General features: G+C 38.1%; 1 protein-coding gene across 1 annotated transcript; it reads left to right on the top strand.

The window, feature by feature from the left end:
* The first annotated feature begins 8572 nt into the window (after positions 1-8572).
* HST (ARM repeat superfamily protein) lies at positions 8573-24345 on the top strand. Its single transcript, XM_087320424.1, has 22 exons — positions 8573-8960; positions 10450-10554; positions 12140-12283; positions 12364-12444; positions 12527-12596; positions 12688-12758; positions 13075-13238; positions 13337-13408; positions 13574-13796; positions 14256-14318; positions 14401-14667; positions 14779-14883; positions 14993-15110; positions 15190-15359; positions 15443-15556; positions 16268-16371; positions 16529-16829; positions 16908-17146; positions 17716-18216; positions 19051-19345; positions 19427-19607; positions 23911-24345. The coding sequence occupies exons 1-22, from the start codon at positions 8847-8849 to the stop codon at positions 23991-23993; spliced, it is 3585 nt and encodes a 1194-aa protein (XP_087176550.1). The 5' UTR covers positions 8573-8846; the 3' UTR covers positions 23994-24345.
* The last annotated feature ends 217 nt before the right edge of the window (positions 24346-24562 follow it).

Genomic DNA, 24562 nt, shown 5'->3' with positions numbered 1-24562 from the left:
GTTCTTTTGGCTAACTGAATTTAATGAATGCTTGATGAAGTAATTCTTGTTACTTTTGGGTTGCCTATTTATGATTTCTTTCATGAGTCATGGTATATGAACTCCTGTTCAGGTCTTTATCTTATAATTGACTTGTATTCATCATGAGTTATTTATTTAGTTCAGGGTTGTAAAAGTTAAATACTGCTTGAACTCGGTTGAAATTTATACCTCGGATATACCCTTCTTAATCTGATTCTCATCCATGATCATTGATGAGGTAGTCTTTTTCACTCTTACCTAAATTATGAGATATGGCTATGCTTTTTTCCTTATTATGAAGATCAACTGTTGAAAGCCTCAAGTTTTATCACTTGAATCCCTCACCTAAAATTGATAAATGTTTGCCAACGATTTTCTGTATATCTAATTGTGGTGTTTAATGTATAGGCTAACTCAATGAAGTGCATTTCAGTAATATTTGTTTGATGTTTTGGATGTGGTTAACTTCCTCTGGAAATTGTATACTTAGATGTTTTAATAGCAAAGTAATCTATTGATGTCAAATGTGAAGGATGAGGAATTGAGATTCAGAACAACTGTGGACAGTCTCTTCCAATTTACTCATTAAACATTAACTCTGAAAGTAGAAACAAAAGCAAAAGTGATCTACTAATTATACATTACATCTGAAAGTAGTACCAAAAGCAAAAATGATAGATGAAGATGTAATAGGTGAAAGTGCTACTAACAAATCAGTTGCTCTGAAGATACCAAATCTTAATGGCAGGAATTTAGATAGAAAAGAATTGAATGAAGCTATATGTTAAATTGCAAAGAAAGTATCACTCTTGTGTAATGTATGGTCAACAAAGAATGGTTAATATATATGCTCACTTGGTGTTTAAAAGCCAAGAACATTTATTAGGTAGGAGGGAGGAAAACCTTGTTATGTCGTTAAGATTGTCAAACTTAATCTGTTTGGTGCACAAAAACATTTGTTATGCTTAGATTTAAGGATTAAATCTACAATGGTTTATTGTACATCCGTTGGGGTAATCCAATTATGCCATAAGTATTGGCAAACTTGATTCAAATGTAAATTCTCATTTGTAATCTCTTATTTATTAAGAATCAATATTCAATAGAAGAAAATATTATTAATTCAAAGGGTGCATTTTTCTTTGTCACATGACATAGCAATATATATTCTTTCTTTAGTTCCCCGTTATTTCTCATCTCTTTGATTTTTCTCATATAAGGTTGATTTTGTAAGCCATGGTAACTAGAATATCTAGTAAGCCCTTTGTCCAAGTTTGGAATATTGGGGAAAAACATTCAGTGATTGGAACTTTTGTTCACTAAATCATGTAGAAAATTTTATATAAAGCTTTACTATCTTCTAGTCAAATTACTGTGTTTTGACTTTTGATAGACATCGAGGTCACATGCATACCCACATCATACTTGCGGCACATCTTAGCATCTTGTGTGACATTAATAAGTAGGCAAGATAATCTTTACATATACTTCTTAGGACATCTCGTCACCCCATGTGACATTGAAAAGCAAGCAAGACACTCCTTATGACACATCTTGGCACCACATGTGACATAAATAAGCAAGCAAGATACTTCTTTACGAGTAGCCATCATAATAATACAAAAGACTAAAGACTTTATGCTACCAAGGCGAGATTTTTAAAAAGTGAATGTAGTGTGGCCTAACTAGTTGAATCAATTCAAGAACACGATTAGAAGTTTTTTCATAGCGTAGACAAACAAGGTTTTTGTGAATCACTTGTACAAATGAACTTGTTCTTTGCAACATTGGAAGCAATATTAGGTTTATTTGGGATTTTGCATTGGCTTGAACTCCCACCATATAATCATTATACATTTCTCCTAGAAGCTCAACCCTTGGATTCATAGCACCTTTCAACAAACATAAAAACCAATCAAGGTTCCTCAAAATGTTGCTATATTGATGTTCATGATTTGATTGAGAGACATGGCAACCATACCTTTTAGTAAATCGTAAATTTGAACTACTATATAAGGTCTATCCATGATCAAGGAGTATGACCACAAAGCGTGGGGTTGTGGCATGACTACTTATCAAATTATTGTTTCAAAAAGCACATTTGTCAGCTTAAAACATTAAAAAGCAACAAGTCAATAAACCTATGTAGATGATAACACTTATTGCAAAAGCAATGCCACGTGTTTCTACCTCAAAAGGGATCAATTACGTTGAACGTGAACACCTATGTTACAAATTCTTCTATGCTTGAAACCAATAAATGGTACGTTTTCATTTATTTATTAAATGCATATGTAGAGAGTGAAATAGTGCAAGCACGATGCTTGATTACAATAATGAAAATCATATTGAAACAAAGAAAGTATTCACTTGTCAAATAGTGTGTAGAATAGAGCCACTACCATAAGGATATCTCAAACACCGTTATATATCATATGTCGAGTTGCTTGTTTGAGATACAATTTCTCACACTTTTTGAAAACCCATGATGGCAAGATGTTGTAAGTGTACCTCGTTTTAATGAGAGAGACAACAAACGATCGCTACAAGTTAAAAATGAGCCATGATTAGTTCTAAAACTCCAAGAGCATACATTAATCCAAAAGATGGCATACATATACGGTTATACCATATAAAGATGTATATGTTCTTTTGGCACATGAGTTGAAAACTTGCGCTCGTTTCATCATGCCTAGGTAAAGACATTTCCTATAATCGTACAACATATTAATATATAGACAACATTAAACCCATGAGATTTGATGAATGCCAACTAGAAAATCATTTGCGTGTTTCATATTTACACTAGATAGGACATTGCTACGAGATGTGTTCGATGATATCATGCAAACCATCGAGTGGGATTCGATATTTTTCGATTGCTTGACATTACAAGATCTAGAGACACCAGAGTGTGTGTGGATCCGCGAGCTAAATACGGTGAGCGGGTACCAGGCATTGGCGATGGGTGAGCTGAAGGGATTCTCTGGGTCCCATATCCACTTGCGGGCGGTCGACTCTGGGAAATCCACAGAGCGACAAGGGTATGAATGGAAATTTGAAACATAAGCTCTTTTAAAGAAGAGATTTTGACCTATATGTATGTATATGTACATAATACACGTACATATACATATGTCTAAATCAAGGTTACTTCAAAATTCCCCCCACTTGAACTTCTCCGGCTGTTTTTCTTTTTCTTTTTTGCTTTAGCGTTCTGGATTTCTTCTGATTCTTTTTCTCTGAGAAAAGAAGGCCCGAAGAAGAAGAAGAAGAAGAAGAAGAAGAAAGGAAGAAGAACGAGAGTCACGATGGCTTCTCTCATTTACTCTTAACGAGAGACACGAGACGTTCAGAACGTGATCAGGAAAGCAGAGATAGATAGATAGATAGATAGAGAGAGAGAGAGAGAGAGAGAGAGAGAGAATTAGAGAGACGCAGAGTTCACATTCCCCTCCTTAAGCTCCGTTTCTTCCCCCATCACTCCTCCTTACCTGTCTCTTTGGAGCTTCTTCCGTCTTCGTCAGATAAGTCCATCATCATGAAGCTTCTCAAGTCCCTGCCTATGCTTATGCTTGTGATGACGATCTTCGTCCTCACTGCTCTTACTGAGTCTTCACTTGGCCGGACAACTCACCTCTCCATGTTCGGTAAGATCTGTTCGCTTATTCTTTTTCTTCTCTGTTTCTGTTCTAATCTCTTCCTTTGTATTTTCTTCTTCTCCACCTCCTTCGTCTTCCGCTCTTTCTTCCATTATTACAGTAGCTTGCTAGATTCATATGCTTTTTTTTTGCAGTATTTCTTCTCCCATTGATTTTGTAATGCGTTTCAAATGTTCTAAGTTTCATAAGATGCTCTCCGCAAGTTAGATGCTTTAGTCTCTTCTTCTTACATGACCAGAATTGACATTATATTGGCTTTTCAACTGTCTTAATTTTCAGCAAATGTTCTCCACAAGCTTTTTTTCTTCTGATTTTCACTTAGATCCTTCAGTTTCTTCTTCTTACATGGTCAGAATCGGCATTATTTACTTACACTTCACTCTATCTAGTACAATCTCCAGGAAAAATGCTGTCCGTAGGGAATCAATGCTCGAATTCTTGAACTTTTGCATAATCCAAGGAAACAAAATCATGTCTGGGTTTTTTTCGCAAATTCTGTCCTAAATTCCTAGCAATTGCTGGTATTTTCTCGTAATTTACCATCAATCCACTCATGAAATCAGAGACCCGGTGGTCAATCACGAACATCGTTGTGTGTCATTATAGCATCCGTTTTATGGCATATGATTGATACCTTCCCATTATTGGTGTACACGTTAGTTTGTAGACCATAGCCATGTGGTGGTTATGCATAGGTAATTAATGGATGTTGCTCAATGTGTGTGCATGTATCAGGTTCTCAGGAAGGGCCGCCTATCCCCGATGAAACCTGCAGTGGAGTGGGAGAGACTTGCTTCTACTCGTCTGATTGCTGTAGCGGGCTCTGTAAAGTAAACGGCAACGTTTGCGTGCTGTCTCTACCACCGGTCCCCGAAGAAACGTGCACCGAATTGGGATTGACTTGCTTCTACTCGGCCGACTGCTGCAGCGGGCTCTGCAAAGTGAACGGCAATGTGTGCATCGAGTCCGGCACGGCTTAGGGTTTAGTATGTACATATGCCAAGGGTCCGGTTCCTGTTCGGGTTCGGGTTCAGCTTAGGGCTTAGTATATGGCAAGGGTGTCATGGACGGTTCAACACCTTGCATTGGGGGGGGGGGGGGGGGGGGCGTAGCTGAAACCCATGGTTTTGGCCTGCTGTCTCCAATAAAGATTTCTGATTTACCGTGGAAAGACCCAACGTTTTTAGAGCGGCTGCTGCGTTCACGAAGCCCTCTCTTTATCATTGGCATTGTTCCACACTGTTTTCTTGTTGAAAATATCACGTTCCTTCGTGAATGCAACAACAACAACGTATGTTGTTTTAAAAGCGTAATATGAGAATATGCTCTCTCTCTCTCTCTCTCTCTCTCTCTCTCTCTTTTCACCTTCTTGACACTGGTGTACCTTGTGTTTGTTTTCCCATGATTTCGACATCTTAGCAATGTGTTTGTATTTGCGTGGCTTTAGATTACTCTCAATAACGATCGAAATGAAGAGCCCAAATTTTCATCCTAAACGAAGTGGGCACCTTATCTCTCATTTGTTTTCGGCAAGCAAAAGCTAAAAAAACTAGATAATATCATCCTCCATTAGTGCAAAGCGTTTCTCTTGTTCATTTATGAATGAGAACTATAACTTGAGCTCATTTGAATGGATATAAGCCACTAGCTATGATAAATAGACCAAAAAAGTGATCATTTTGTTACCTTGACCAAATTTGAAGTGGTGAAGGCCTGATAATAAAATGAGGCAAAATCATAGAAATATTAGAATAAGTGTTTGAGATATTGGTATATAGGTATATTGACAAAAACTTTAATGGAATTTCTTTTCTTTTTTATGGGATATGTTTATTTTGGTGGGGATACAACATCTTATCAAAACATATATCTTCACCACTCTTAAGTTTTATATCTATGTTAGCCTTTTGCCGAGAGCTTCGAGTACTTTGCATGTTGATATGAGGTGAATTTTAATCGTAAACATGCCCTCATATTGCCATTTTAAAGCTAATTGTCAACCGTTTAAGGGTAAGGTAGGTGGGAAACTAATTATCCTTGGACTTAAGGAACTAGCTATAGCCTACCCCCTTCATTATGACATCTTTGGATGCTATCAAGACTCTATTAATGAGGTATAGCTATCTTCATTTGGATCCGTTCATCTCGACTTCCAATGTATAACATAAAATAATATTTGGTTGTGTGGGATATTGATGACATTTTGTGTTTGTCTATTGTCCTCCACTTGGGGTGATCGGCGTGGATGAACAACCATAAACCTTTATTACAACATGCAATACGTCACCCGATGTGACTATAGAATGATGGGCTAAACACACCCCGACACCTCATAAATAACAAGTAGTCCTCAAACTTCCTTGAATGCAAGATTTGTGTCCATCAACAAAGTCTACTATAGTTTAGAACTAGGCATGTGGATGCAACGCTACGTGGAAGGAACTCAACTTACACACACACACACACACAATAAGCTCCAATTGTACATGTTAGATATGTTTTCAAGGCCATGAACCTTGATATATTGTTCGATAAGCAAGTGTTCGTGTTTTGATGGCCATGGCACTGCATATAGTGGTAGAGGAGTGTTTCTCAATTTGCTATGTGACTCTTTACTGTTCTCTCTCTCTCTTTCTCTCACACACACACACGCATTGTCGCATAAACCCCACTCCATTGTGAGCGATTGGGGGTCCCTGGGCCTCTTAGAGTCATGAGACAATGAACCAAATACAATCCAATGTAGAGGGTTTAGGCATTGGGGATATGCCATTCTCATTAGAATATATATATATATATATCAACTATATTTTAAGAGGCCAAATGGCCTAAACAAGATATTACATGAACATCTTGATCTTAGGACCAAATGAAAGAAATAAATAAAGAAAGATATATTAACGTCTTCTAAGGCCAAAATTGGCCCATGAGACAATTGGTTTACGACAAAATGGGGTATTTATCTAATCATCAGAACTAAAATTAATAAAATAAAAATAGAACTTCAGCTAAAAGAGTTCTAGTATTGTACAAAACGTGGTATGGTGTAACACATTCGATAAAGGAAATGACTTTGCACTAAGCCTAATTTCATTTCCACCCAAGCCTCTCGAAAAGAAGTGGGAGGTTAAAGGGTTTCGGTGTGACCCGTGGTCTCGATGCAGAGAGTGCCCCATCCATGGCTTTTAGGCAATGTAGCTCACGTTCCCTAATTTTCTTAATTGCTTCTACACCATGTCGAGTTGCTTTGAAACCCGACATCTTAGGGCGTTTGGTTCTTCTTTGGTTTTCTGCTTCATCAAGGAAGAGGTCGAGTGGTGCAGGTGTGTCGACATTCATTGTCACCCCTTGTCCCTGAAAAACTTCATTTGTTACATGTGGGTGAATATTATAAACATTATTGTCAACATTTTGTACCTTATTCTCTCTGTGTTGTTTTAGCTCTAGGATATATTTACCTGATTTCTTTATATCTAGAGTATCTAATAGTTTGGGGAGGGTGGGAGAGGAACCGAGTATGTCTTGGTATTTTGCCCTTATCTCGGTGTAAGTTTGACACTTGTATGTAAAGTGGTACTCTTCCTCTATCTCTACGTGACATAGCCTGCATTTCCTTCCCTCCCTAGGGATTCCATTAATGCGACCATTCTCAATCTCAAGTTGGTGAGATTATATTCTAAGTTCTCCAATGGCAACCCTTAGTGCATTTGGTAAGAATGCATTTAGATATTTTGGTCGTGTAATAAAACCTAACTTAGAGAAGTGCATGAAGTGTTCATTATAGTACAACGTTTTAGATGGGAGTGGCTCTAGTGAGGTGATCCATTTATACCAAGTGTAAATTTGCCATATTTCTTGGCGTATTACTTTATTGCGGTCCTCATGAGAGATTGAAGTGTTATCAAGCATGTGGTTGTACCTAAGGGGAGGTAGGTTATTAATGTCTAGACCGTTCGCAAGGAGCCAACTTACCATCATGCCATACCATGAGTTAGTATAGTCGGACTCATACAATGATTGAGAGGCCTCAAAGGCTTGATGACATATCCTATCATGTGGTTGGCTATGTATCGTGTGAATAATGACTACAAGTTGAAAAAGTGCCTCTACTAACATTGGGGGTAAAGTGAACTAATTTCTGAAGACATGGAAAGAGACGTTTTTCTGTCAGTGGAAGAAGCTCATGATTATGGTATCGCAAATTTCGTCGCGTCAGATAACGCTCTGAATTGATAATTCAGTTTTGTTTTTTTTATAAGATTCTTTCGGCATCGATATGGATAGAAGAGGAGTGAGAGAACTCCTCCTTGTCCAACAAACAAACTCTTCTACACCCCCGAAGAGAGAGAGACCTCAACAATGGGTTTTTTCTCAATATGTTCAAAATGGTTCAAATGATGAGATGGAGATATTGTTCTAATTTTTACGTTATTAGGGACTACAACACAATTGGAATATGCATAATGCGTTCATGTTTGATAATAGACATGGGATGGGGTGAAAGCCTATATAAAGAAGTTGAAAGGTATTCTCATGTGGAATTTTTGGATATTAGAGCATGTGGGGATCATTTCCTCAAATGCATATTCAAGCTTTTTAATGGCATTACAGGACGTCCCTCTCCCTACATAGGCACATATGATAGGTAGAGGAGACTAAGAAGTGTTGTAAGTGGATTTTACATAATAATTAATATAATTGTGTGCTTTTACCAAGAGAGAGGGAGGGAGAGAGAGAGAAGGGGCCACTACATTTTTGACGGAGTGATCATTAAAATCATTGAAAATGTATGTGCTCATTTTTCTCTCTTTCGTCTCTCTCTGTCTTTCAGTAATATTCATTTGTGATAGGAATAACCTTGGAAATCTGCTACTACTCTTTCCTTCCGTTACACGCCTGAACCCCCCCCTGATAAACCCTAACACCATAGCTCTCTCAATCTCTCGCCATCGCCATCGCCATCTTCATCAGCAACATCATCGTCATCATCATCATCATCATCATCATCTCTGTTCAGAATTTTTTCTCGACAAGACAAGAGGAAGATCAGTTTTCTTCTCTAGGACGATCGGCTACGGATTTCTTCTTCTTCCTCCTCCTCACTAGAGCAATTGTGGACACATTGCTTCTTCTTTCGTTCCTTTCTTCTCATTCCTTTCTTCTATGTACATGGCTGAAAGCTCTCAGGTCGAAACTGCAGCTCGAGCAGTTCTTGCTGCGCTTGATTTTCAATCCTCTCAAGAGTCCAGATGTGCAGCGACTTCCTTCCTTGAATCGGTATGTGCTTCCTACTGTTGTTTATGGTTTCTTCCATTGCTTTTGAACTTTTATGTCGGTTTTATGTATAATCGATTGGCGCATTCTGTTATTTTATGTTCATCAATGGTGAAACTCGTCTGTAACCTCAATATTGATTTCATATAATAGACGAAATGCTGAACTGTAGAAGTCTGATGGTCTCTACTGGTACATGTGATTCATTTAAACGGTTTTTATGTATCTGAATTCTTTTTCCAGTTCATCCACTGTGGAAAAGGTCATCTTGATTTGTCTGAGCGCATTAAATGCTGAACTGTTGGAAGTCTGCTTGTTTCTAGTCATTTATCTGTTTAAATGCTTTTAATGTTTTGCACCGTTGTTATGCATTTTCATTCATCTCAGACACATGAAATGGCTAACCTGTGCAACTCTGAGCTATAAAATTATGGAAATCTTTTAAAGGTTTGTTCAATTTTTATGCATTTCTATTCCTTTTTGGTTCATCCATTTTGAAAAAGATCACACTTGATTTTCCTGAATAGATGAAATACCAGACTGTCAAAGTCTGATTGCTTCTTATCATTATAAGTTTTGCACAATTATTATGAAATTTTGTTCCATTCAGTTCATTCAACACAGAAAATCTCACTTTGATTTCCCTAAATACTTGAAATGGCTGAAATGTGCAAAGTTGGAAGATCAACTCTTTCTACTGACATACCTGTGCCAAAGCTTTTAAAGCTTTCCACTGTTTTTATGCACATTCACTCATGTCTTTTCAAAATGGGGTAAGGAATGAGAGCAGGATTTTACTTTCAGTTAATCCATTTTGAAAAGCTCACTTTGATCTATCATTTCTGCAAATAGATAGACCTGCTGAACCGTGCAAACTTAAGTCTTTCTAGTGATATATCTGTTGAAATAATTTCAAAAATTTAAACAAATCTTAATTCATCCATTGTGAAAAACCAGATTTGGTCGATCATTTCCCTGAATATATGCAATTACTGAGCTTGCTAGCCTGACTTTCAAGCCGTCTCTACTCAAAATCCTCTTGCATAGTTTTGATGCATTTGCATATTTTTCAGTTCACTTAGTGTTGAAAGCAATTTGATTGAAATGCTACACTGGATTCTGCTTTCATACATCCATTATGAAACTTTTCTTTAAGCACATTTTAATTACTCTAACCTCTTATTTGGTGTTATAGGTCCTTTTGTCCCCTTCAAAGATATTAAATATGGATTTCTTTCTTTCTAAATAGAAGAAACACCAAATGTCGGAAGTTTGGCCATTTATTCTGAGGATTTTAAATGTCATTATTTGGAACAGAAATTTATTATAGGCTTTTGTGTCTTGAAAGTGAAATGATAATTTAAAGTGGCCTATTATTGTCTGGCTATTGAATGACTTGAAAGACATCATGATAGTAGAGATATTATTGTTGAAGATATATTACGATTAAATGTGATTAGGACAGTTCTGAAAGTTTTTTCTTTTGTTGTAGCTCAAAACTGGAGATGTCCATGTCCTTGGTGCCACTGCATCTGCATTGGTAAAGCAAAGCTCCTTGTCTTCTGATGTGCGGCATTATGGTTTGAAACTACTACAAGTAAGATAAAAAATCCTTTTGTACAGTTGGGATACATGCTCTTATAAACCACAAACTTAGCTAGCTGTTATTTTCCTAGATAAGGCATGAAATTTTTCAAGATAAATTATATATGGCTTTGCCTTTCTTATATCGGGGAAATTACCATAATATGCTATGTATAAAAAATGCAAAGATGCTTATTTTCAAATCGATATATGTATTCTTGGTCAAATATAATTCCCAATTACATTAATATAGAAATTAAGCACAAAATTATACGTTAAAGAAATTATGTGATGTTAAGATTAATTTACAAAAATTAGGAAATTGTGTTTACTAGTTACAATGTTAAATTACTAATTGCTCATTAAGTTGAAAGTGAGCTTGCCCCAATCAGAAATAAGGAGCTTAATTGTCTGATTATAAATCTAACTAGAAATAGCATGTTATAATCGGGAGACTTAGAAGCTTATTTTCTAATTGTGCTTCCGATTAAAAGCTTGGTATGCTAATTAGCAGCTTCACCTAGGAGCTAAATTAATCCAAATGAATTAGCTCACAATTTCTCCTAATTATGGCTATTAAGTAGATTACGTTTTTGCTCTAAATTCATGTGTTGTGTGTTGTTTTTCTTGATTATGTGTTTAATCCTAAGTTTCATGTAATCAAGAGCGTCAATTTTGATCAATATTCACAACTGCTTCTTCGTCCTTCCATTCAATTCCAATGTCAATGTCAAAGAAATCAATAACTCTCCCGTATCTAGGTAGTTTTAGAAGCAAGAAAGCATAGCTTGTTATTTTCTTATACATATAAAATAATATGTTGATTTTCTCCCTCATATTCTGCAGAAACAAGTTCCTCATGATCTTTTGATTGGTCAAAATTAGATCATGTGAAATTTTTTATGGTTGATGAATTGTTTTTTTCGTTGGTAAAACCTTTGATTCTTAGAGTATATGAATCCTGAATCAGGGCTAACATGATCCAGGAAAACGAAGACTGAATATCAGTTGAAAGGCTACCTGTAAGAACATCTTAGTCAGGGTTGAAGACATATGTCTTGTGTCCCAAATGCGAAAACAAGCTAGAATTTAGCTGTGCAACGAAAATACTCATATGGGATGATATGTTCAGGAGAAATAATATGGATTATTTTAATTGTGAAGAGTTCTAAGAATCCTATTTTCTTTACTTAAGCACCTAGATACAAGTTTTTGCATTTGAGTTTTGCATGTAGATACAAGGCTACCTGATGCTACTAATCATAAATTTGGAACAATGTTTTGTGAAAGTATGGAACTTGATCCTTGTATATGTGCCTGGAAATTGATTGAAAAGTCCAGATTTTGAAGGGGTAGAAAATAAATTAATTTAAAAAGTGACAGGTTCTGGAGAACTAGGAAATAAATACAATAAGATGTAGCATGAACTATTATAAGTTACTGAAAGTCAAATTTCTCTGTTGCCAATGTGGTGTTATAACAGTGTTGCTACTCATGGACTATCGTTATCGTTTACTTGTTTTCATAAATAATGTACTTGTAATATGCAAGCTATTATATGCTTTCCTGTGTGCATCGTAACGTATGTCTTGTCACAGTATTTAGTGCGTATTCGATGGGATGAACTAGCAATTCAGACAAGGGCACAAATAGCTGAGTTGGTGTTAGGTATGCTGCCTGAAATTGCAGCATCTCAGGATGAGTGGTTTCTGAAGAGCCAAACTGCTGCATTAGTGGCTGAGGTTTGGATTTTGATATTTTCAGACACAGCATATCTAGTTGATGCTCAATGACGCAAGAAGTATTGCTATTTTACTTGCAGGTTGTTCGACATGAAGATACATCCTTGTGGCAAGGTTTTCTTATGAAGTTTACAGAGTTGGCAGGAATGGGCCCTGCATATGTATGTCTGCTTCATTGCTCTGCATTTGCCGTAGTATTGTGTTAGTGTTTTCTTATCTATGCTAACATCACGGCAATGGCAGGCTGAGTTGGTTGTAACAGTTTTGCGGTGGCTTCCTGAAGATATAACTGTTTATAATGAGGATTTGGAAGGTCTTATCCATTTTCTGCTATGCATTTACTCATAAGTTGCAAGCTTTTCCACATATGTGACTGTCGGATTGCAAAATATAATGGATTGCAGGAGATAGGCGTAGGCAGTTACTTCATAGTTTGACACAGGCTTTGCTGCAAATATTTCCTTTGTTGTTTAAGGTAACATATATGAAGAGAAAACATCCATATTATTTCTTAAAATATCAGGAACGGGACGTTTAGGAGCAATTGAGAAAGGATAAAATCTTGATAATGAAATCTACCACAGAAAAAGCAAGAAAGATGATTATATATCTTTTTCGTTACAAATATTTTAGGGAAAAAACGTGTTTTATGAACAATTCCAAGTATGTGTTATGTGAGATACATTTCACCTCTCAATTACTCCCCAGTATCTATATCTTTTAAAAACTGAACCTTTCTACTAAATATTCTAACTTTTTAGTGATAACTGCCTGTAATGCTTATCATATAGATGCTAGAGTTTCATTTTGGTGAAGCTGTAAAATCACTGCAACAAAATCACCTGGAGATAGCAAAGCAGCATGCAGCTGTTGTTAATGCAACACTGAGTGCACTTTTGGCATATGTAGAATGGGCACCTGTTGATAAGATAGCTGAATGTGGACTAATAGAGGCGTAAGTGACATTTCCAACCTCTGATAATGAGGAATTACAATAATGTAAGAGTATTCAAGGGTTGCAACTTTGATGTTAGGATGTTGTCCTGTTCACAGTTGCGGATTCTTGCTGAAGGCTGCGGAATTCCGTCAAAGGTCTTGTGAGATTATGAAGCAAATTGCATCAAGGTCCATACAGAAATCTCTGGATGTAGCAGCAAATTATATGCAATATATAGATTTTAATTCTTTCCATTGTCAATTATGAGGGCTTCAGTGCAAGTGGTATTTTCCTGGATATTCCTTTTGACAAAGACCTATTTACGAAGAAATTTTATTCATTTCATGCTACAGAAGAAGACCAACAGATGAAGGCGTATTGGTGTATGACACTGCTCTGTGCCGTATACTGGAAGTTCTCTGTGATGCATCTAGAACAATCCAAACTAGTCCATCTGTCGGCATTGATGATTCTGAATTTTCAGAGTGTTTATCTGAAGCACTGGCTGCTCTTGGATCACAGAACTTGCAGTGTTTTATTGGATTTCAGAATCATCTCACCATTTACCTTCAGCAGGTAATATTGGTGTATCTCGTTTCTTTTGTTTTAGACACTCTTAATGAACTAAGGTTTTTCAAATTAGTGCATTAAGGGTATTTCAATCGATATGATGCAGACTGAAGTTGATTTTCCAAATTTAATGCATAATGGGTTAAAGAGTTAAACCTCAGGTCAGATGTGTGATGTATGGTTAGTTAGATCATGATTATTCTGAGGGGTGCTTATGTATTTAATGGGTGGTCTGTCTAAGGGCTGCTTATTTAATTAGCAGTGGAAGACCAAAATGGAGTTTACAAAGATGTGTGATCAGTATTTTGATGATTAATGGTTCGTATCATGCTCACATGATATTATGATATTAATGTCTGATACAAACTTATGTTTGTAGAGGTCATGCATGTACTTGATGTCTTTTCAGTCCTGCCTGTTCTATAACTGCCCTAGAAATTGATAATGTGTTGTTTGTAATTCCAGATGCTTGGGCTTTACCAACAGTCCAAGATTGGCATCAATTTCCCTGCATTATTGTTTTGGTTGGTAAGTGCTCAGATCATAATAACCCTTCGGTGGAGATTATGTTATATCACATACCCAGAGCAGAGATGTGTTTGTGATGCAGGCATTGGTGAGAGAAATACCATTAGATCTTGGGTATGATTTCAGAAGTGAGTTAATAGGTGAGAAGCTTGGAGTGATGGCACCAGTTATCAAGGATAAGAAGGGTCCAAGCATTCTTATCTCAAACGAAGTGTATACATGTCTTCTGGATTCTACCTTTAACTTGTTTTTCCAAAAAAGTTCCAAGGTGCAGCTTGATGAATCCTTAATAAAGAGCGATGATGAGCTCTCTGATGCAAAAGACTATGGCAATTACCGTGGTCGATTGGTAAATCTTGATATAACTTTTTAAGTAACATTATGTGGGGTTTGCTGAATGCAATTTTCAGACCCCTAAGTTTAGGCTATCATGTTGAAGTAGAATGGCCATGTATTGCAGTTGGGTTTAGTTCGTCTGGTTGCAGAAAGATGCCCTGGTTTGGCTGCTACCAAAATATCTCAACAAGTAAAGGAGGCATGCAGAAGTTCATTAAACCCAGAGATGGTAGAACAGAAGTTTTTGAATGTGTCATTCGTCTATGATTGTAGAGGTGATGCTTGAACTGATTGGAATATAAAATATTTTCTGAATTGATTTGTATTGGCTCTTACAGGCACTGGCAGTTCTAGATTGCTCACAGAAACTGTTGGATGTCATTGTTCATTCAATTTTTGATGCAGAGGATCCCATCTTATGTAAAACACTTCCTTCACTGCAGCCTCACCTTGAAGGTACAAAGATAGCAAAGAAGACGTACATCCACAGATTATGCTATTGAACCTGCAGTTTTAATCTCGATTTTATTTACAGGTATCCTAGGCACGCTTTTGCTGGCTAAATGGAATGGTGCCGCATTCGTTGAGATTCATGGACGACTCTTGGATGCGATGGCTCCGTTTTTAAGAACTTCACCTAGTGCAACCCTGAGTGTCTTGAATAAGATCTTTGAATTACTTACAAGCCTACCCATGTCTTTAAAGGTATCTAGATCAAGTATGATATGTTACAATATTGCCATTCTTTATGACTTGAACATGATACTGATGGCAGTAACTCAATGCAGGGAATTACGAATGACCCTTCATTGATTGAGAACTCACGTTCAAGGCTTCAAATTTGTACATCTTTTCTCAGGATTGCTAAGGCCGCTGATAAAACAGTTTCTGCCCATTTAGAGGTTAGTGGCACTGTGCGAGAATGAGAGTATAGACATTATCTGGATTTTATAACATGAGGACGTCTTGGTTTTGTTTCTACTCTCTAGGGTGTTACACAGGCAAATATTATGGAAATAATATACTTGTTTATATGTCCATATTATTTTGGATTAATTTTGCCGGTTTCAGTTTGAAGTACTGATTAAGTAAATGCCAATTTACTTCTCAACTTGGCCAATAAGCTCTTTCTATAGCCAATAAAAAGAAGTATTGGGGCATCATATGCTGCTTTCTATCTTTTCCTTCCTATCCACACGCATCTTCATTGTCCATGATTGGATGCTGCTTGCAATTGTGTTTCACTGGTTACAAAAATGCAATTGTTTTGAAATAAAATATAATTTTCGGAAACGGTGAAAACTATTTAACAGCCTAAGGATTAATTATGTTGTGTGCTATTTAAGGAATGAACTACAACAATCTTTAAGGAAGTATGCTATGATTGCCTTTTGTTCTTGGTTCAATGCTGGCAAAACTAAAATCGTAAACCAAAACATTCTTCCTGGAAAGGACGCATCTTTGCAAGTTATTTTACAGTTTGGAGATTATCTTATACCATTATTAGATTGTTCTAACATTCTTCATAACGCTTGTTGCTAAAGTAAACATACCGCAGTTTCTTTGCAAAGATGACTATTCTGCAAAACAATCCTATTCTGTTCTGCTTATAGGTTATCTGGAAAACTATATCTGCCCTGCAAGAGCAACATCTTCTTCAGCAAGGCGAGTTCAACTTAATTGCTGAAGCATTTTTGGTGGCTGGTTCAGCTGCAGGGTAATTTTTCCTTTCTATGGAATTTCAAGGTGTTATTCTTGTATTTCATGAAGATTTCGTTGAATTCTAAATGCATATTTTCTAAGGATAATGCATACTCCTATATTATTTTACCCTATATGCTATTGAAAATATAGTAAATGCATGTGTAATACAGGAGGGACTGTGAATCAAAGGCTTTTGATTGTTTTCTCAATCCATTAATAGAAAGATGGAGTCAGAATACATGGCAAGAACGGTACTTAATGCGCCCTGAGGATCTGGTCACTCTCTTTATGAGGCAGATGGTTGATGATTCTCAGAATGAAGAATTATGGGCAATCTATCATTCAGTTACATTCACTGAACGAGTTGTTAAGAGATGGGCATTTCAACATTCAGATTCCAGTCAATTTGTGACAGAACCTGTACATCCCTTGGTTAAACATATGAAATGGATCATTACACCTATTTTACAGGTATCATTCTTCCTGATTTTTTGTATGTCTGTCAGTTAACCATGGTATACATGTGAGTTATTCATATACATTTGACAGTTATTACGCTGTATACATGCATTTTGGGCTCCCGAATGGAAAACTACCTTGCCCACTGCAGTGCAAGCTTCTTTATTAATGAGCATTGCTGAACAGTCGTCAATTATTGGTGAAACGGGATCTCGAGCTTTAAGAGGAGGTAACCGTATGATGAGTGATTTAGATGTGCAAACATCTAGTCAAACAGGTGGAAAGGAAAATGAGATACGCAATTGGCTCAAAGGCATCAGGGACAGCAGGTACACACATTCTTATGGTTTCTCTAACAGAAAAACTGAATTATAACCAGAAATTTAAGCTATGTGATGCATAAAACATCACATATCAGATAAGCCAGCTGCATTAGTTATGGACAAATTATGGGAAACTAGTTGTTGAGTTTAGATCCTTCAAGTTGAATTTTCTGTTTATGTACATTTTGATAAGTTTAAGTACTCTTCAGCAAAGAAAAGTGAAGATGGAAAGAAATGTGTATATATGCTGAATTGAGATTTAGGGATTTGTTAATTTAAAGGAGGCATAGATCATTGCCTGTTTAGCGATTTGTTATTCCTGGGTGGAATGATAATGCAAGTCAATAAATTCCACGGTTTACGATGTGGATGTTGCATGTTGAGATATTTTCCAATGCTTATAGAAGATGCAGTGGATTGCATGTGTCACTGCTACTACATATAAATTTTATGCTTGCGCTTCATTTATATATAATCTCCAGTATTGTCGCGAATTCCAATTTCCTTTTCAGTGTAGATTGTATATTTTCCTTGTTATTCCATGTCTGTTAATCTAGTTTTTGTCGCCATTGCAGCTACAGTATTATTGGTCTAGCTGCAGTGCACTTCACAGATATATTTTTTGGGCATGATTGTGATGTTGTGTCCATGTCATTGTTTGAAAATTTGGAAGCTATGGAATTCAGACATGTCCGCTTATTACTGCATTTCATAGTAATTCCTCTTGTAAAGTCATGTCCCTGCCATCTGAGAGAGTTATGGCTTGGGAAACTTCTACCAAGTCCTTTACTATTTTGTGATTCAGCATTATCATCATCATGGATGGCTGTGATTAAGAATGGAGAGCTGAAGCTTTCAGAAAGTGCTTCAATTAGCGAAGGTCTTGGTATCAAGGCAGAAGTACTACAGGAGAAATTGCTTCGGGATTTATCACGAGAGACATGTGCTTTATTAGCAGCACTAGCATCTCCAGCTCTAAATCCAAGCTTGCCATCAGTGGAGCAGTTATTGCAGTCTCGAACAGAACCGTCCAAATTGGACGTCTCTAATTTATTTGGGGCAGATTGTATGATGAGGTATGTTTTCCTGAAATTAATAATGTGGTGTTGTTATTTAGAAGTTAGAACTATGCTATTCTGAGGTTGAATAGTATGTCTTTGTATTCAGGACCCTTTCCTATAGAGCATTGTAACAATTAATTGTATACTCAGTATTTTTCTTTTCAGGTTTTCACATGGGTTTTGGATATATTTTCTATTTGGGTTTCAAGTAGGTGTTGGATATATGCTATTAATAATACTGGGTAACGTAGAGGTGATCAGAAAGTTTTGTCAGCTATTTGAGGGCTTCTTTCCCTCCTAATGGATGTAGAAATCCATAGAGTAATAATGGATGTACAGCAGGGATGTATTCACCATTTGAGGACTTCTTAATGGCATGATTGGCTGGTTCCAGTTGGCCCCATGTAGGGATCAGATTGGATATATGCTATTAATAATGCTGGGTAATGTAGAGGTGATCAGAAAGTTTTCATCAACTATTTGAAGGCTTCTTTCCCTCCTAATGGATGTAGAAATCCATAGAGTAATAATGGATGTACAGCAGGGATGTATTCACCATTTGAGGACTTCTTAATGGTATGATTGGCTGGTCCCAGTTGGCCCCATTTAGAGATCAGATTGGTATATGCTTATGCTAACACCAATTCTCTTTTGCCACCTTTTCTTTGAAATAGAGCTCTAGATTGACATCATAGTTTGAGCTTTATAAAGTCATGTTTGGATGTAATGCAATGAATTGTCATCGCTAAACCAGTATCTATTAACAAGTCTTGATTTTTCATAGTATGAGCATCTAAAATTTTTGTAGACTGCACATTGATTAGTTTTAATACTTGAGTAATTTTACAGATTGGTTATGCAACACGACATCATAGCCAAAGGATCCTTGTCAATATGCATTCAAGCTCTGAAATGGCCAGATTCTGAAGCAGTACACAAGGCATTAGTGTTCTGTGGTGTTGTGGTGACTGTTGCTGCAATCTCAGGGAACGTGCTACTTCAAAACTTTGTTGCAAGAGATTTATTCACAACAGTAATTGAGGCACTTACTATTGGCTCAAATGCATCAGCACAAGCTGAATTAATTAATCTTTTCCGAATCATATATTTGCTGATGGCACAACAGAATGCAGCTCCACGACAGGTATGTTAAGCTTCGATTTTCTTCTATTTATGTGTTCTGAATTTTATTGAGAATATTCATTTTGCTGAGCTAAATTTGCAGATTCTACAGCTATCTCCTTCCATCACCGGAGAAGTTCTAACAGCATTTGAAAATGCATTATCTACCACATCTAGTGCAAAAGAGCAAAAGCAATATATAAAGAGCCTATTACTGCAGGCTGGTGGGAGTAATTTAAAAGCTTTGGCATCTAAAAGTTCCAACTTGATCACCAATCTTGCAAGTAAGCTATCTTTCCCATGTTTTTATTCGGTTAAGTATTTCACAACTCAGTATTAAGGGGGTGTGAAATGAAATATGACAGACAGTATTGATCACACATGCTGAGAGGGTACAAAATGAGCTAGCAATTCAATTGCTCCGCCAATGAATGATTTATAAAATCTATTGGGTTGTTGAAATGAGAAAGCATTCATGAAATGAACACCCAAAATGTGTTACATCTTGTTTTACCTTATTGGATGATTCATCAAATTGTCTAGTGGATAAATGGTAGAAGATGATACCAGTGGATAAATGGTAGAAGATGATTCCAAATAAGAAGCAAAAGAGGAGAGAGAGAGAGAGAGAGAGAGAGAGAGAGAGAGATTAACGTCTATTAAGAGGCCAAAATGGCCTATAAGACCAAGCAAGAGATTACATCTTAAGTGTTGTCTCGTCTTTGAGAACAAAAAAAGAAGAAGAAGTAAATAATACTCCGTAAATATAAAAGTATATAAGATAAAGATAAAAGAGACGCGGCAATCTGGTTTTCGGCACATGTGAGATTCTCAAGTTAGATATATTGTAGCTTTTGTCTTCAAAAGATCTCTAGCATAGGTCGAATGGAAATGTCTCTGAAGCGAGGGAAGCACCTACGATGGTGGGAGATAATGGCTTTTATTTGTCGATGACAAGGGTGTCGAGGTCGTGGTCCATGGGGCTGGGCCCTACGTGCACGGCAAATTGCTATTGCCCGATCAATTGTAACCCCTTCGTTATGTCCTAGTCGGGAGCCCATTTGTGTATCCCGTGATTGACTTGTAGCATTAGTAAGAGTGATGGGGCTAAAGAAAGTTGTGATTGTTCTTTGTGGTTGAGCTTGTGTGGCTGTATTCGTCAACAACTTTCCAGATGTCTCTTGAGCTCTAGCAAGAGAAGTCCTAGGCATCGTTGGTCCTCATATTCCATTACCTTGCGTAGTGGGCCAAAGCCTTATTTAAAGAGGCAATGGTATCTCTCTCTGATTTCATAAAAGACATTACAATGACAAACATAGTGTTCTTCGGATTCCAGTCCTTGATGACACAATTGGCAAATTCTCTCTTCTAGAGGTAACTGATGTGATGAAGCTTGCAGCTGCCCTATCACACTACGCAACGTATAGGATAGATGTGTTTCCATATAAGGTGGCCTGATGATGAATCCATCCTCCGATGTGTGTAAGAAGTGTCTTATAGTGGGCAATCTTTGTACCAAGTGATATTTTGGGGCTGATCCATGTTATCTTGTTTTCCAAGTTAATAATATCAGTTTGGATCACTCTATTCTTTTCCACTGGGCTGATCCATGTTATCTTGTTTTCCAATTTAATAATATCAGTTCGGATCACTCTATTCTTTTCCACTTTGGTCATATTTAGATGGGGACAGTCCAAGCTAAATTGGAACAGGGGTAGTGCATTTATACTCATGCCATGTGACTCAAACCATTGCTGCATTTCAGCATACCAACAATGAGTGTCTCCATTTTCAGCCAATTGTCTTGATGACATAAGTGCCAACCTTGGGTACCTTCGTTTAGGGAGCTCCCAAAGACGTTGGATAAATGTCACGGATCGGAACAATGCCTCGGTTATTATAGGTGCTGCTCCCATCTCTGCCCGGATTATATCGTGGGGCACCAATGCTTTGCTCCTTATCATGCGAACAATCATTGACACTAAAGGCCTCTCTAAATCTTTCCAATGATTTGCCTTGTTAAGACTTGGTCCCCATGTTTCTACTCCATAGAGAAGAGTTGGTGTGACAAGTGTATCAAATAACCACAACTTAGTTCGTGGATCTTGGAACTGCAAATGTGCGCATTGTCTCTCGAGAGCACCAAGGGTTGCATATCCACGAGAAAGTCGGGCACAAGCAGCCTCCTGTAAGGAGAACCTAAGCCTTGTAAATGTTACTCCTAGGTATGTGTAAGAGCGTGTGTATTCCACCTTTTCCTTTCCCAAGAAGAATTCCGGTTCTGATCTTGTTACCCATGCTTGAATGGTGTTAAACATCATCACTTTAGTTTTATCCATGTTGATTGACAAACCTTTGTCCGTACAGGATGTGTTCGATGTCTTTCTAGTCCCTCCGGAGAGTCAAAGATCAGCACAATGTCATCAGCATATAGTAATATTTGTATAGCTATACCTGCTAGGCGTGCTCCGGAACCCCCGAATCTCTCTACGTAATGTGATACCTCATCTATATAGAGACCGAAGAGAGTGGGTGATAGTGGGCATCCTTGCTTCGCTCCAATTGTGCTAGCCACCGCCTCTGACAAACCCTTGGAAGACCACACTTTTCCTGATACGGATTCATAGAATGCACGCCCACGATGATGCCTATTTTGTGAATTAGCCCAATGGCCGCACTGATCGGGTATCTGCCATGCGAAGCCAGAATGGACACACCTCCCATTCGGAAATGCCCAACTGTTCACAAGTTTTCACGCTAATCACATTGACGCCTGAGCCGCCGTCGATTACGCATCCAGGGACTTCCTGTCCGTGCAATATTACTGTAATGGCCGGGTTGTGTTGATCTACCACTGGTGGTCCCTCGCTGATGTCAGTCAGGTTTGTGGCAACGCTCGCCCCGGTCATGCCCGCCACCTGTGCTTCCATGGTCTGGCGGAAACGTGGAACTAGCTGTAGCAGTTTTTCCATAGTTAGCGTGATTTCACAGCCCGTTAACACCTGCCAAATGGGGTCCAGCCCCGGTTTTTCGTTCTCTGTTCGCTTCATTGCATTCGCGAACTCCTGCCTCATACGTTCTGTATTGGTCGTGTTTGCTTTTTCCACTCAGGCTTGGGCTTGTCGTTGTACCTCGTCCTGCGCAGCCCAATCCGCCATTTTCGTTTGCTGGCGTGTCGTGATTTGTTGCACCTCCGTCGTAATCGTGTTGACGGCGGGTCCCTTTCCCTTGCGTGTTGGGCATTGTGTGGCATAATGTCCGGGTTGCTGACAAATAAAACAGTGGATGCTTGATTCTCCCTTCTCAGCCCTAGGTAGAGTGTGTCGTTCTCCTGGCGCTACTTGCTCTTCGCGGTCCAGCCTCGTTTGTCGGGACGTACGTGGTGGCTGCTATTGATCCCGTCGTTGTTCCTGGTGCTGCTCATCCCCCGAGCTTTCGTCGTAACGCCGGTGATCCCTATATTGTCGAGGCTTACCTCGATAGCCATTGAAGCCGCCCCGTTTGTTCATCGGGTGTTGATGTTCGTATCGCCGACCTCCTTTGGCGTAACTCGAATGTCCACGATAATCCTCGTCCTCCGGGTCCTCCTCCTCGGACTCGTTGTGATTCCGGCGATTTCGGTTGTACCCGTCCTCCCGCGGGTTGCGATCCTTATACCGGGGTCGGTCTTCTTGCCTCCTTTGTTCCACCCGATGTGGTTGCCGCTGTGTGTCCATGCTGCAGACCGCGGGCGTGGCTCTATTTAACATATTGTACTCGCATTGGTCAACTGTGTGAACCTTCGAGTGGCAGATTGGGCAGTGGATTCGCATATTGCACTCCACCGCGGAATGCCCCAAGTTCAAGCAAATAGTGCACTGGATTGCCTGATGAAATTGGCGTAGATTCCCCATTGCAAATTTGTAGGAATGCCAAGGGCTTCTAGCCGCTGCATAAGCCGTGGCACAGTGCCAAAGGCTCTTCAGAAATCCACCAAGCACCAATAAATCCTCTTATTATGGGCTCTGCCCTCCTCAATAAGGGCCCGGAGGGTGAATATGTGATCCAAAGTTGTGAACCCCTTCCGAAAGCCTGCTTGTCCAACTGAACGGCAGCCATTTCCCTCTGCCCATATACTCAATTCTGATTCTAGAGAGAGAGAGAGAGAGAGAGAGAGAGAGAGAGAGAGAGTTAAGGCTACATGCTGTAGAGGAACCACAATGAGCTTGCTAAGGCTACATGCTGCAGAGGTGATCAGAGAGAATTTTTTAACTTGCATTGATAAGAGTATGAAAGTTCACGTTTATAGGAATCTTGTGATTGACGGATACTTCGGTGGATAATGTTTTAACTTATTGAGTAGATATACTTTAAACCTTGGCCTTGGTATAAATCAAAGTCATGTTTATAGGAATCTTGTGATTAACAGATACGTCATTGGATCATGTTTTTCCTTTTTTGGGTAAAAAGATTTTAAGACTTAGCCTTCCATTTCTGTGATTCTTTTGGATTGGCCAAGGGCTGCAGATCAATTTCATTTTTTGGATAGATATACTTTAAAACTTAGCCTGTTCTTTAGATCTGTGCCATTTTATATGTTTCTTTCAGATCGGCCAAGGGTTGCACATCAAGCTGCCCCTCTTGAAAGCGAAGAGTCTGGTAACATTGGTCTTGCTGCTCTAATTGGATGACAAGAAGCTTTTATGCAAGTCTGTGGCAAGCATCCACGTTTTTTTATGTACATGTGAGTTAGCTTTTACTGGTGACATCTGGTAATTTTCCACGAATACCAGGTGCATTCGGAAATTGACATCTGTATAGCCCTAGTGACATTTTGACAGTCAACTCTTAGATACATACAAGTCTTTATATCTACTTCCCAACCAGGGATGTTGATTGGGTTTTCCACTAATTTGGTAAAATATATAACTCCATTTTTAGTGTGTAGTATTAATAAGCTATGGTAAATATATAACTCCACTTTTAGAGTGTAGCTCAATGAGCTAGCTATCTCAGAACCTCAAATCTATAGTTTTTACTTTATCATTTTGTGTTTTTTAGGTAATGTGATATATTTTTTAAATCTGAAAACTTGATTAGTGCAGTTCATCAGTTAACAACCATACATTGACGTATTCATATTTCGTAGGGCCTCCCCCATGAATGCATACGAATAGACGTAAAAGTATTCGTTTTGTTTTTTGAAACTTACCTGGCGAGTGAACAAACAGCGAAGAAGCCTTCCCCTGCATCTTGTTCT

This window comes from Azolla caroliniana, unplaced genomic scaffold (genome assembly GCF_043228905.1).
Source record: "Azolla caroliniana isolate FFs.n. ecotype wild unplaced genomic scaffold, voAzoCaro1.0.p SCAF_5, whole genome shotgun sequence".
Classification (NCBI taxonomy): Eukaryota; Viridiplantae; Streptophyta; class Polypodiopsida; order Salviniales; family Salviniaceae; genus Azolla; species Azolla caroliniana.
This window is presented reverse-complemented; position numbering and strand designations above follow the sequence as displayed.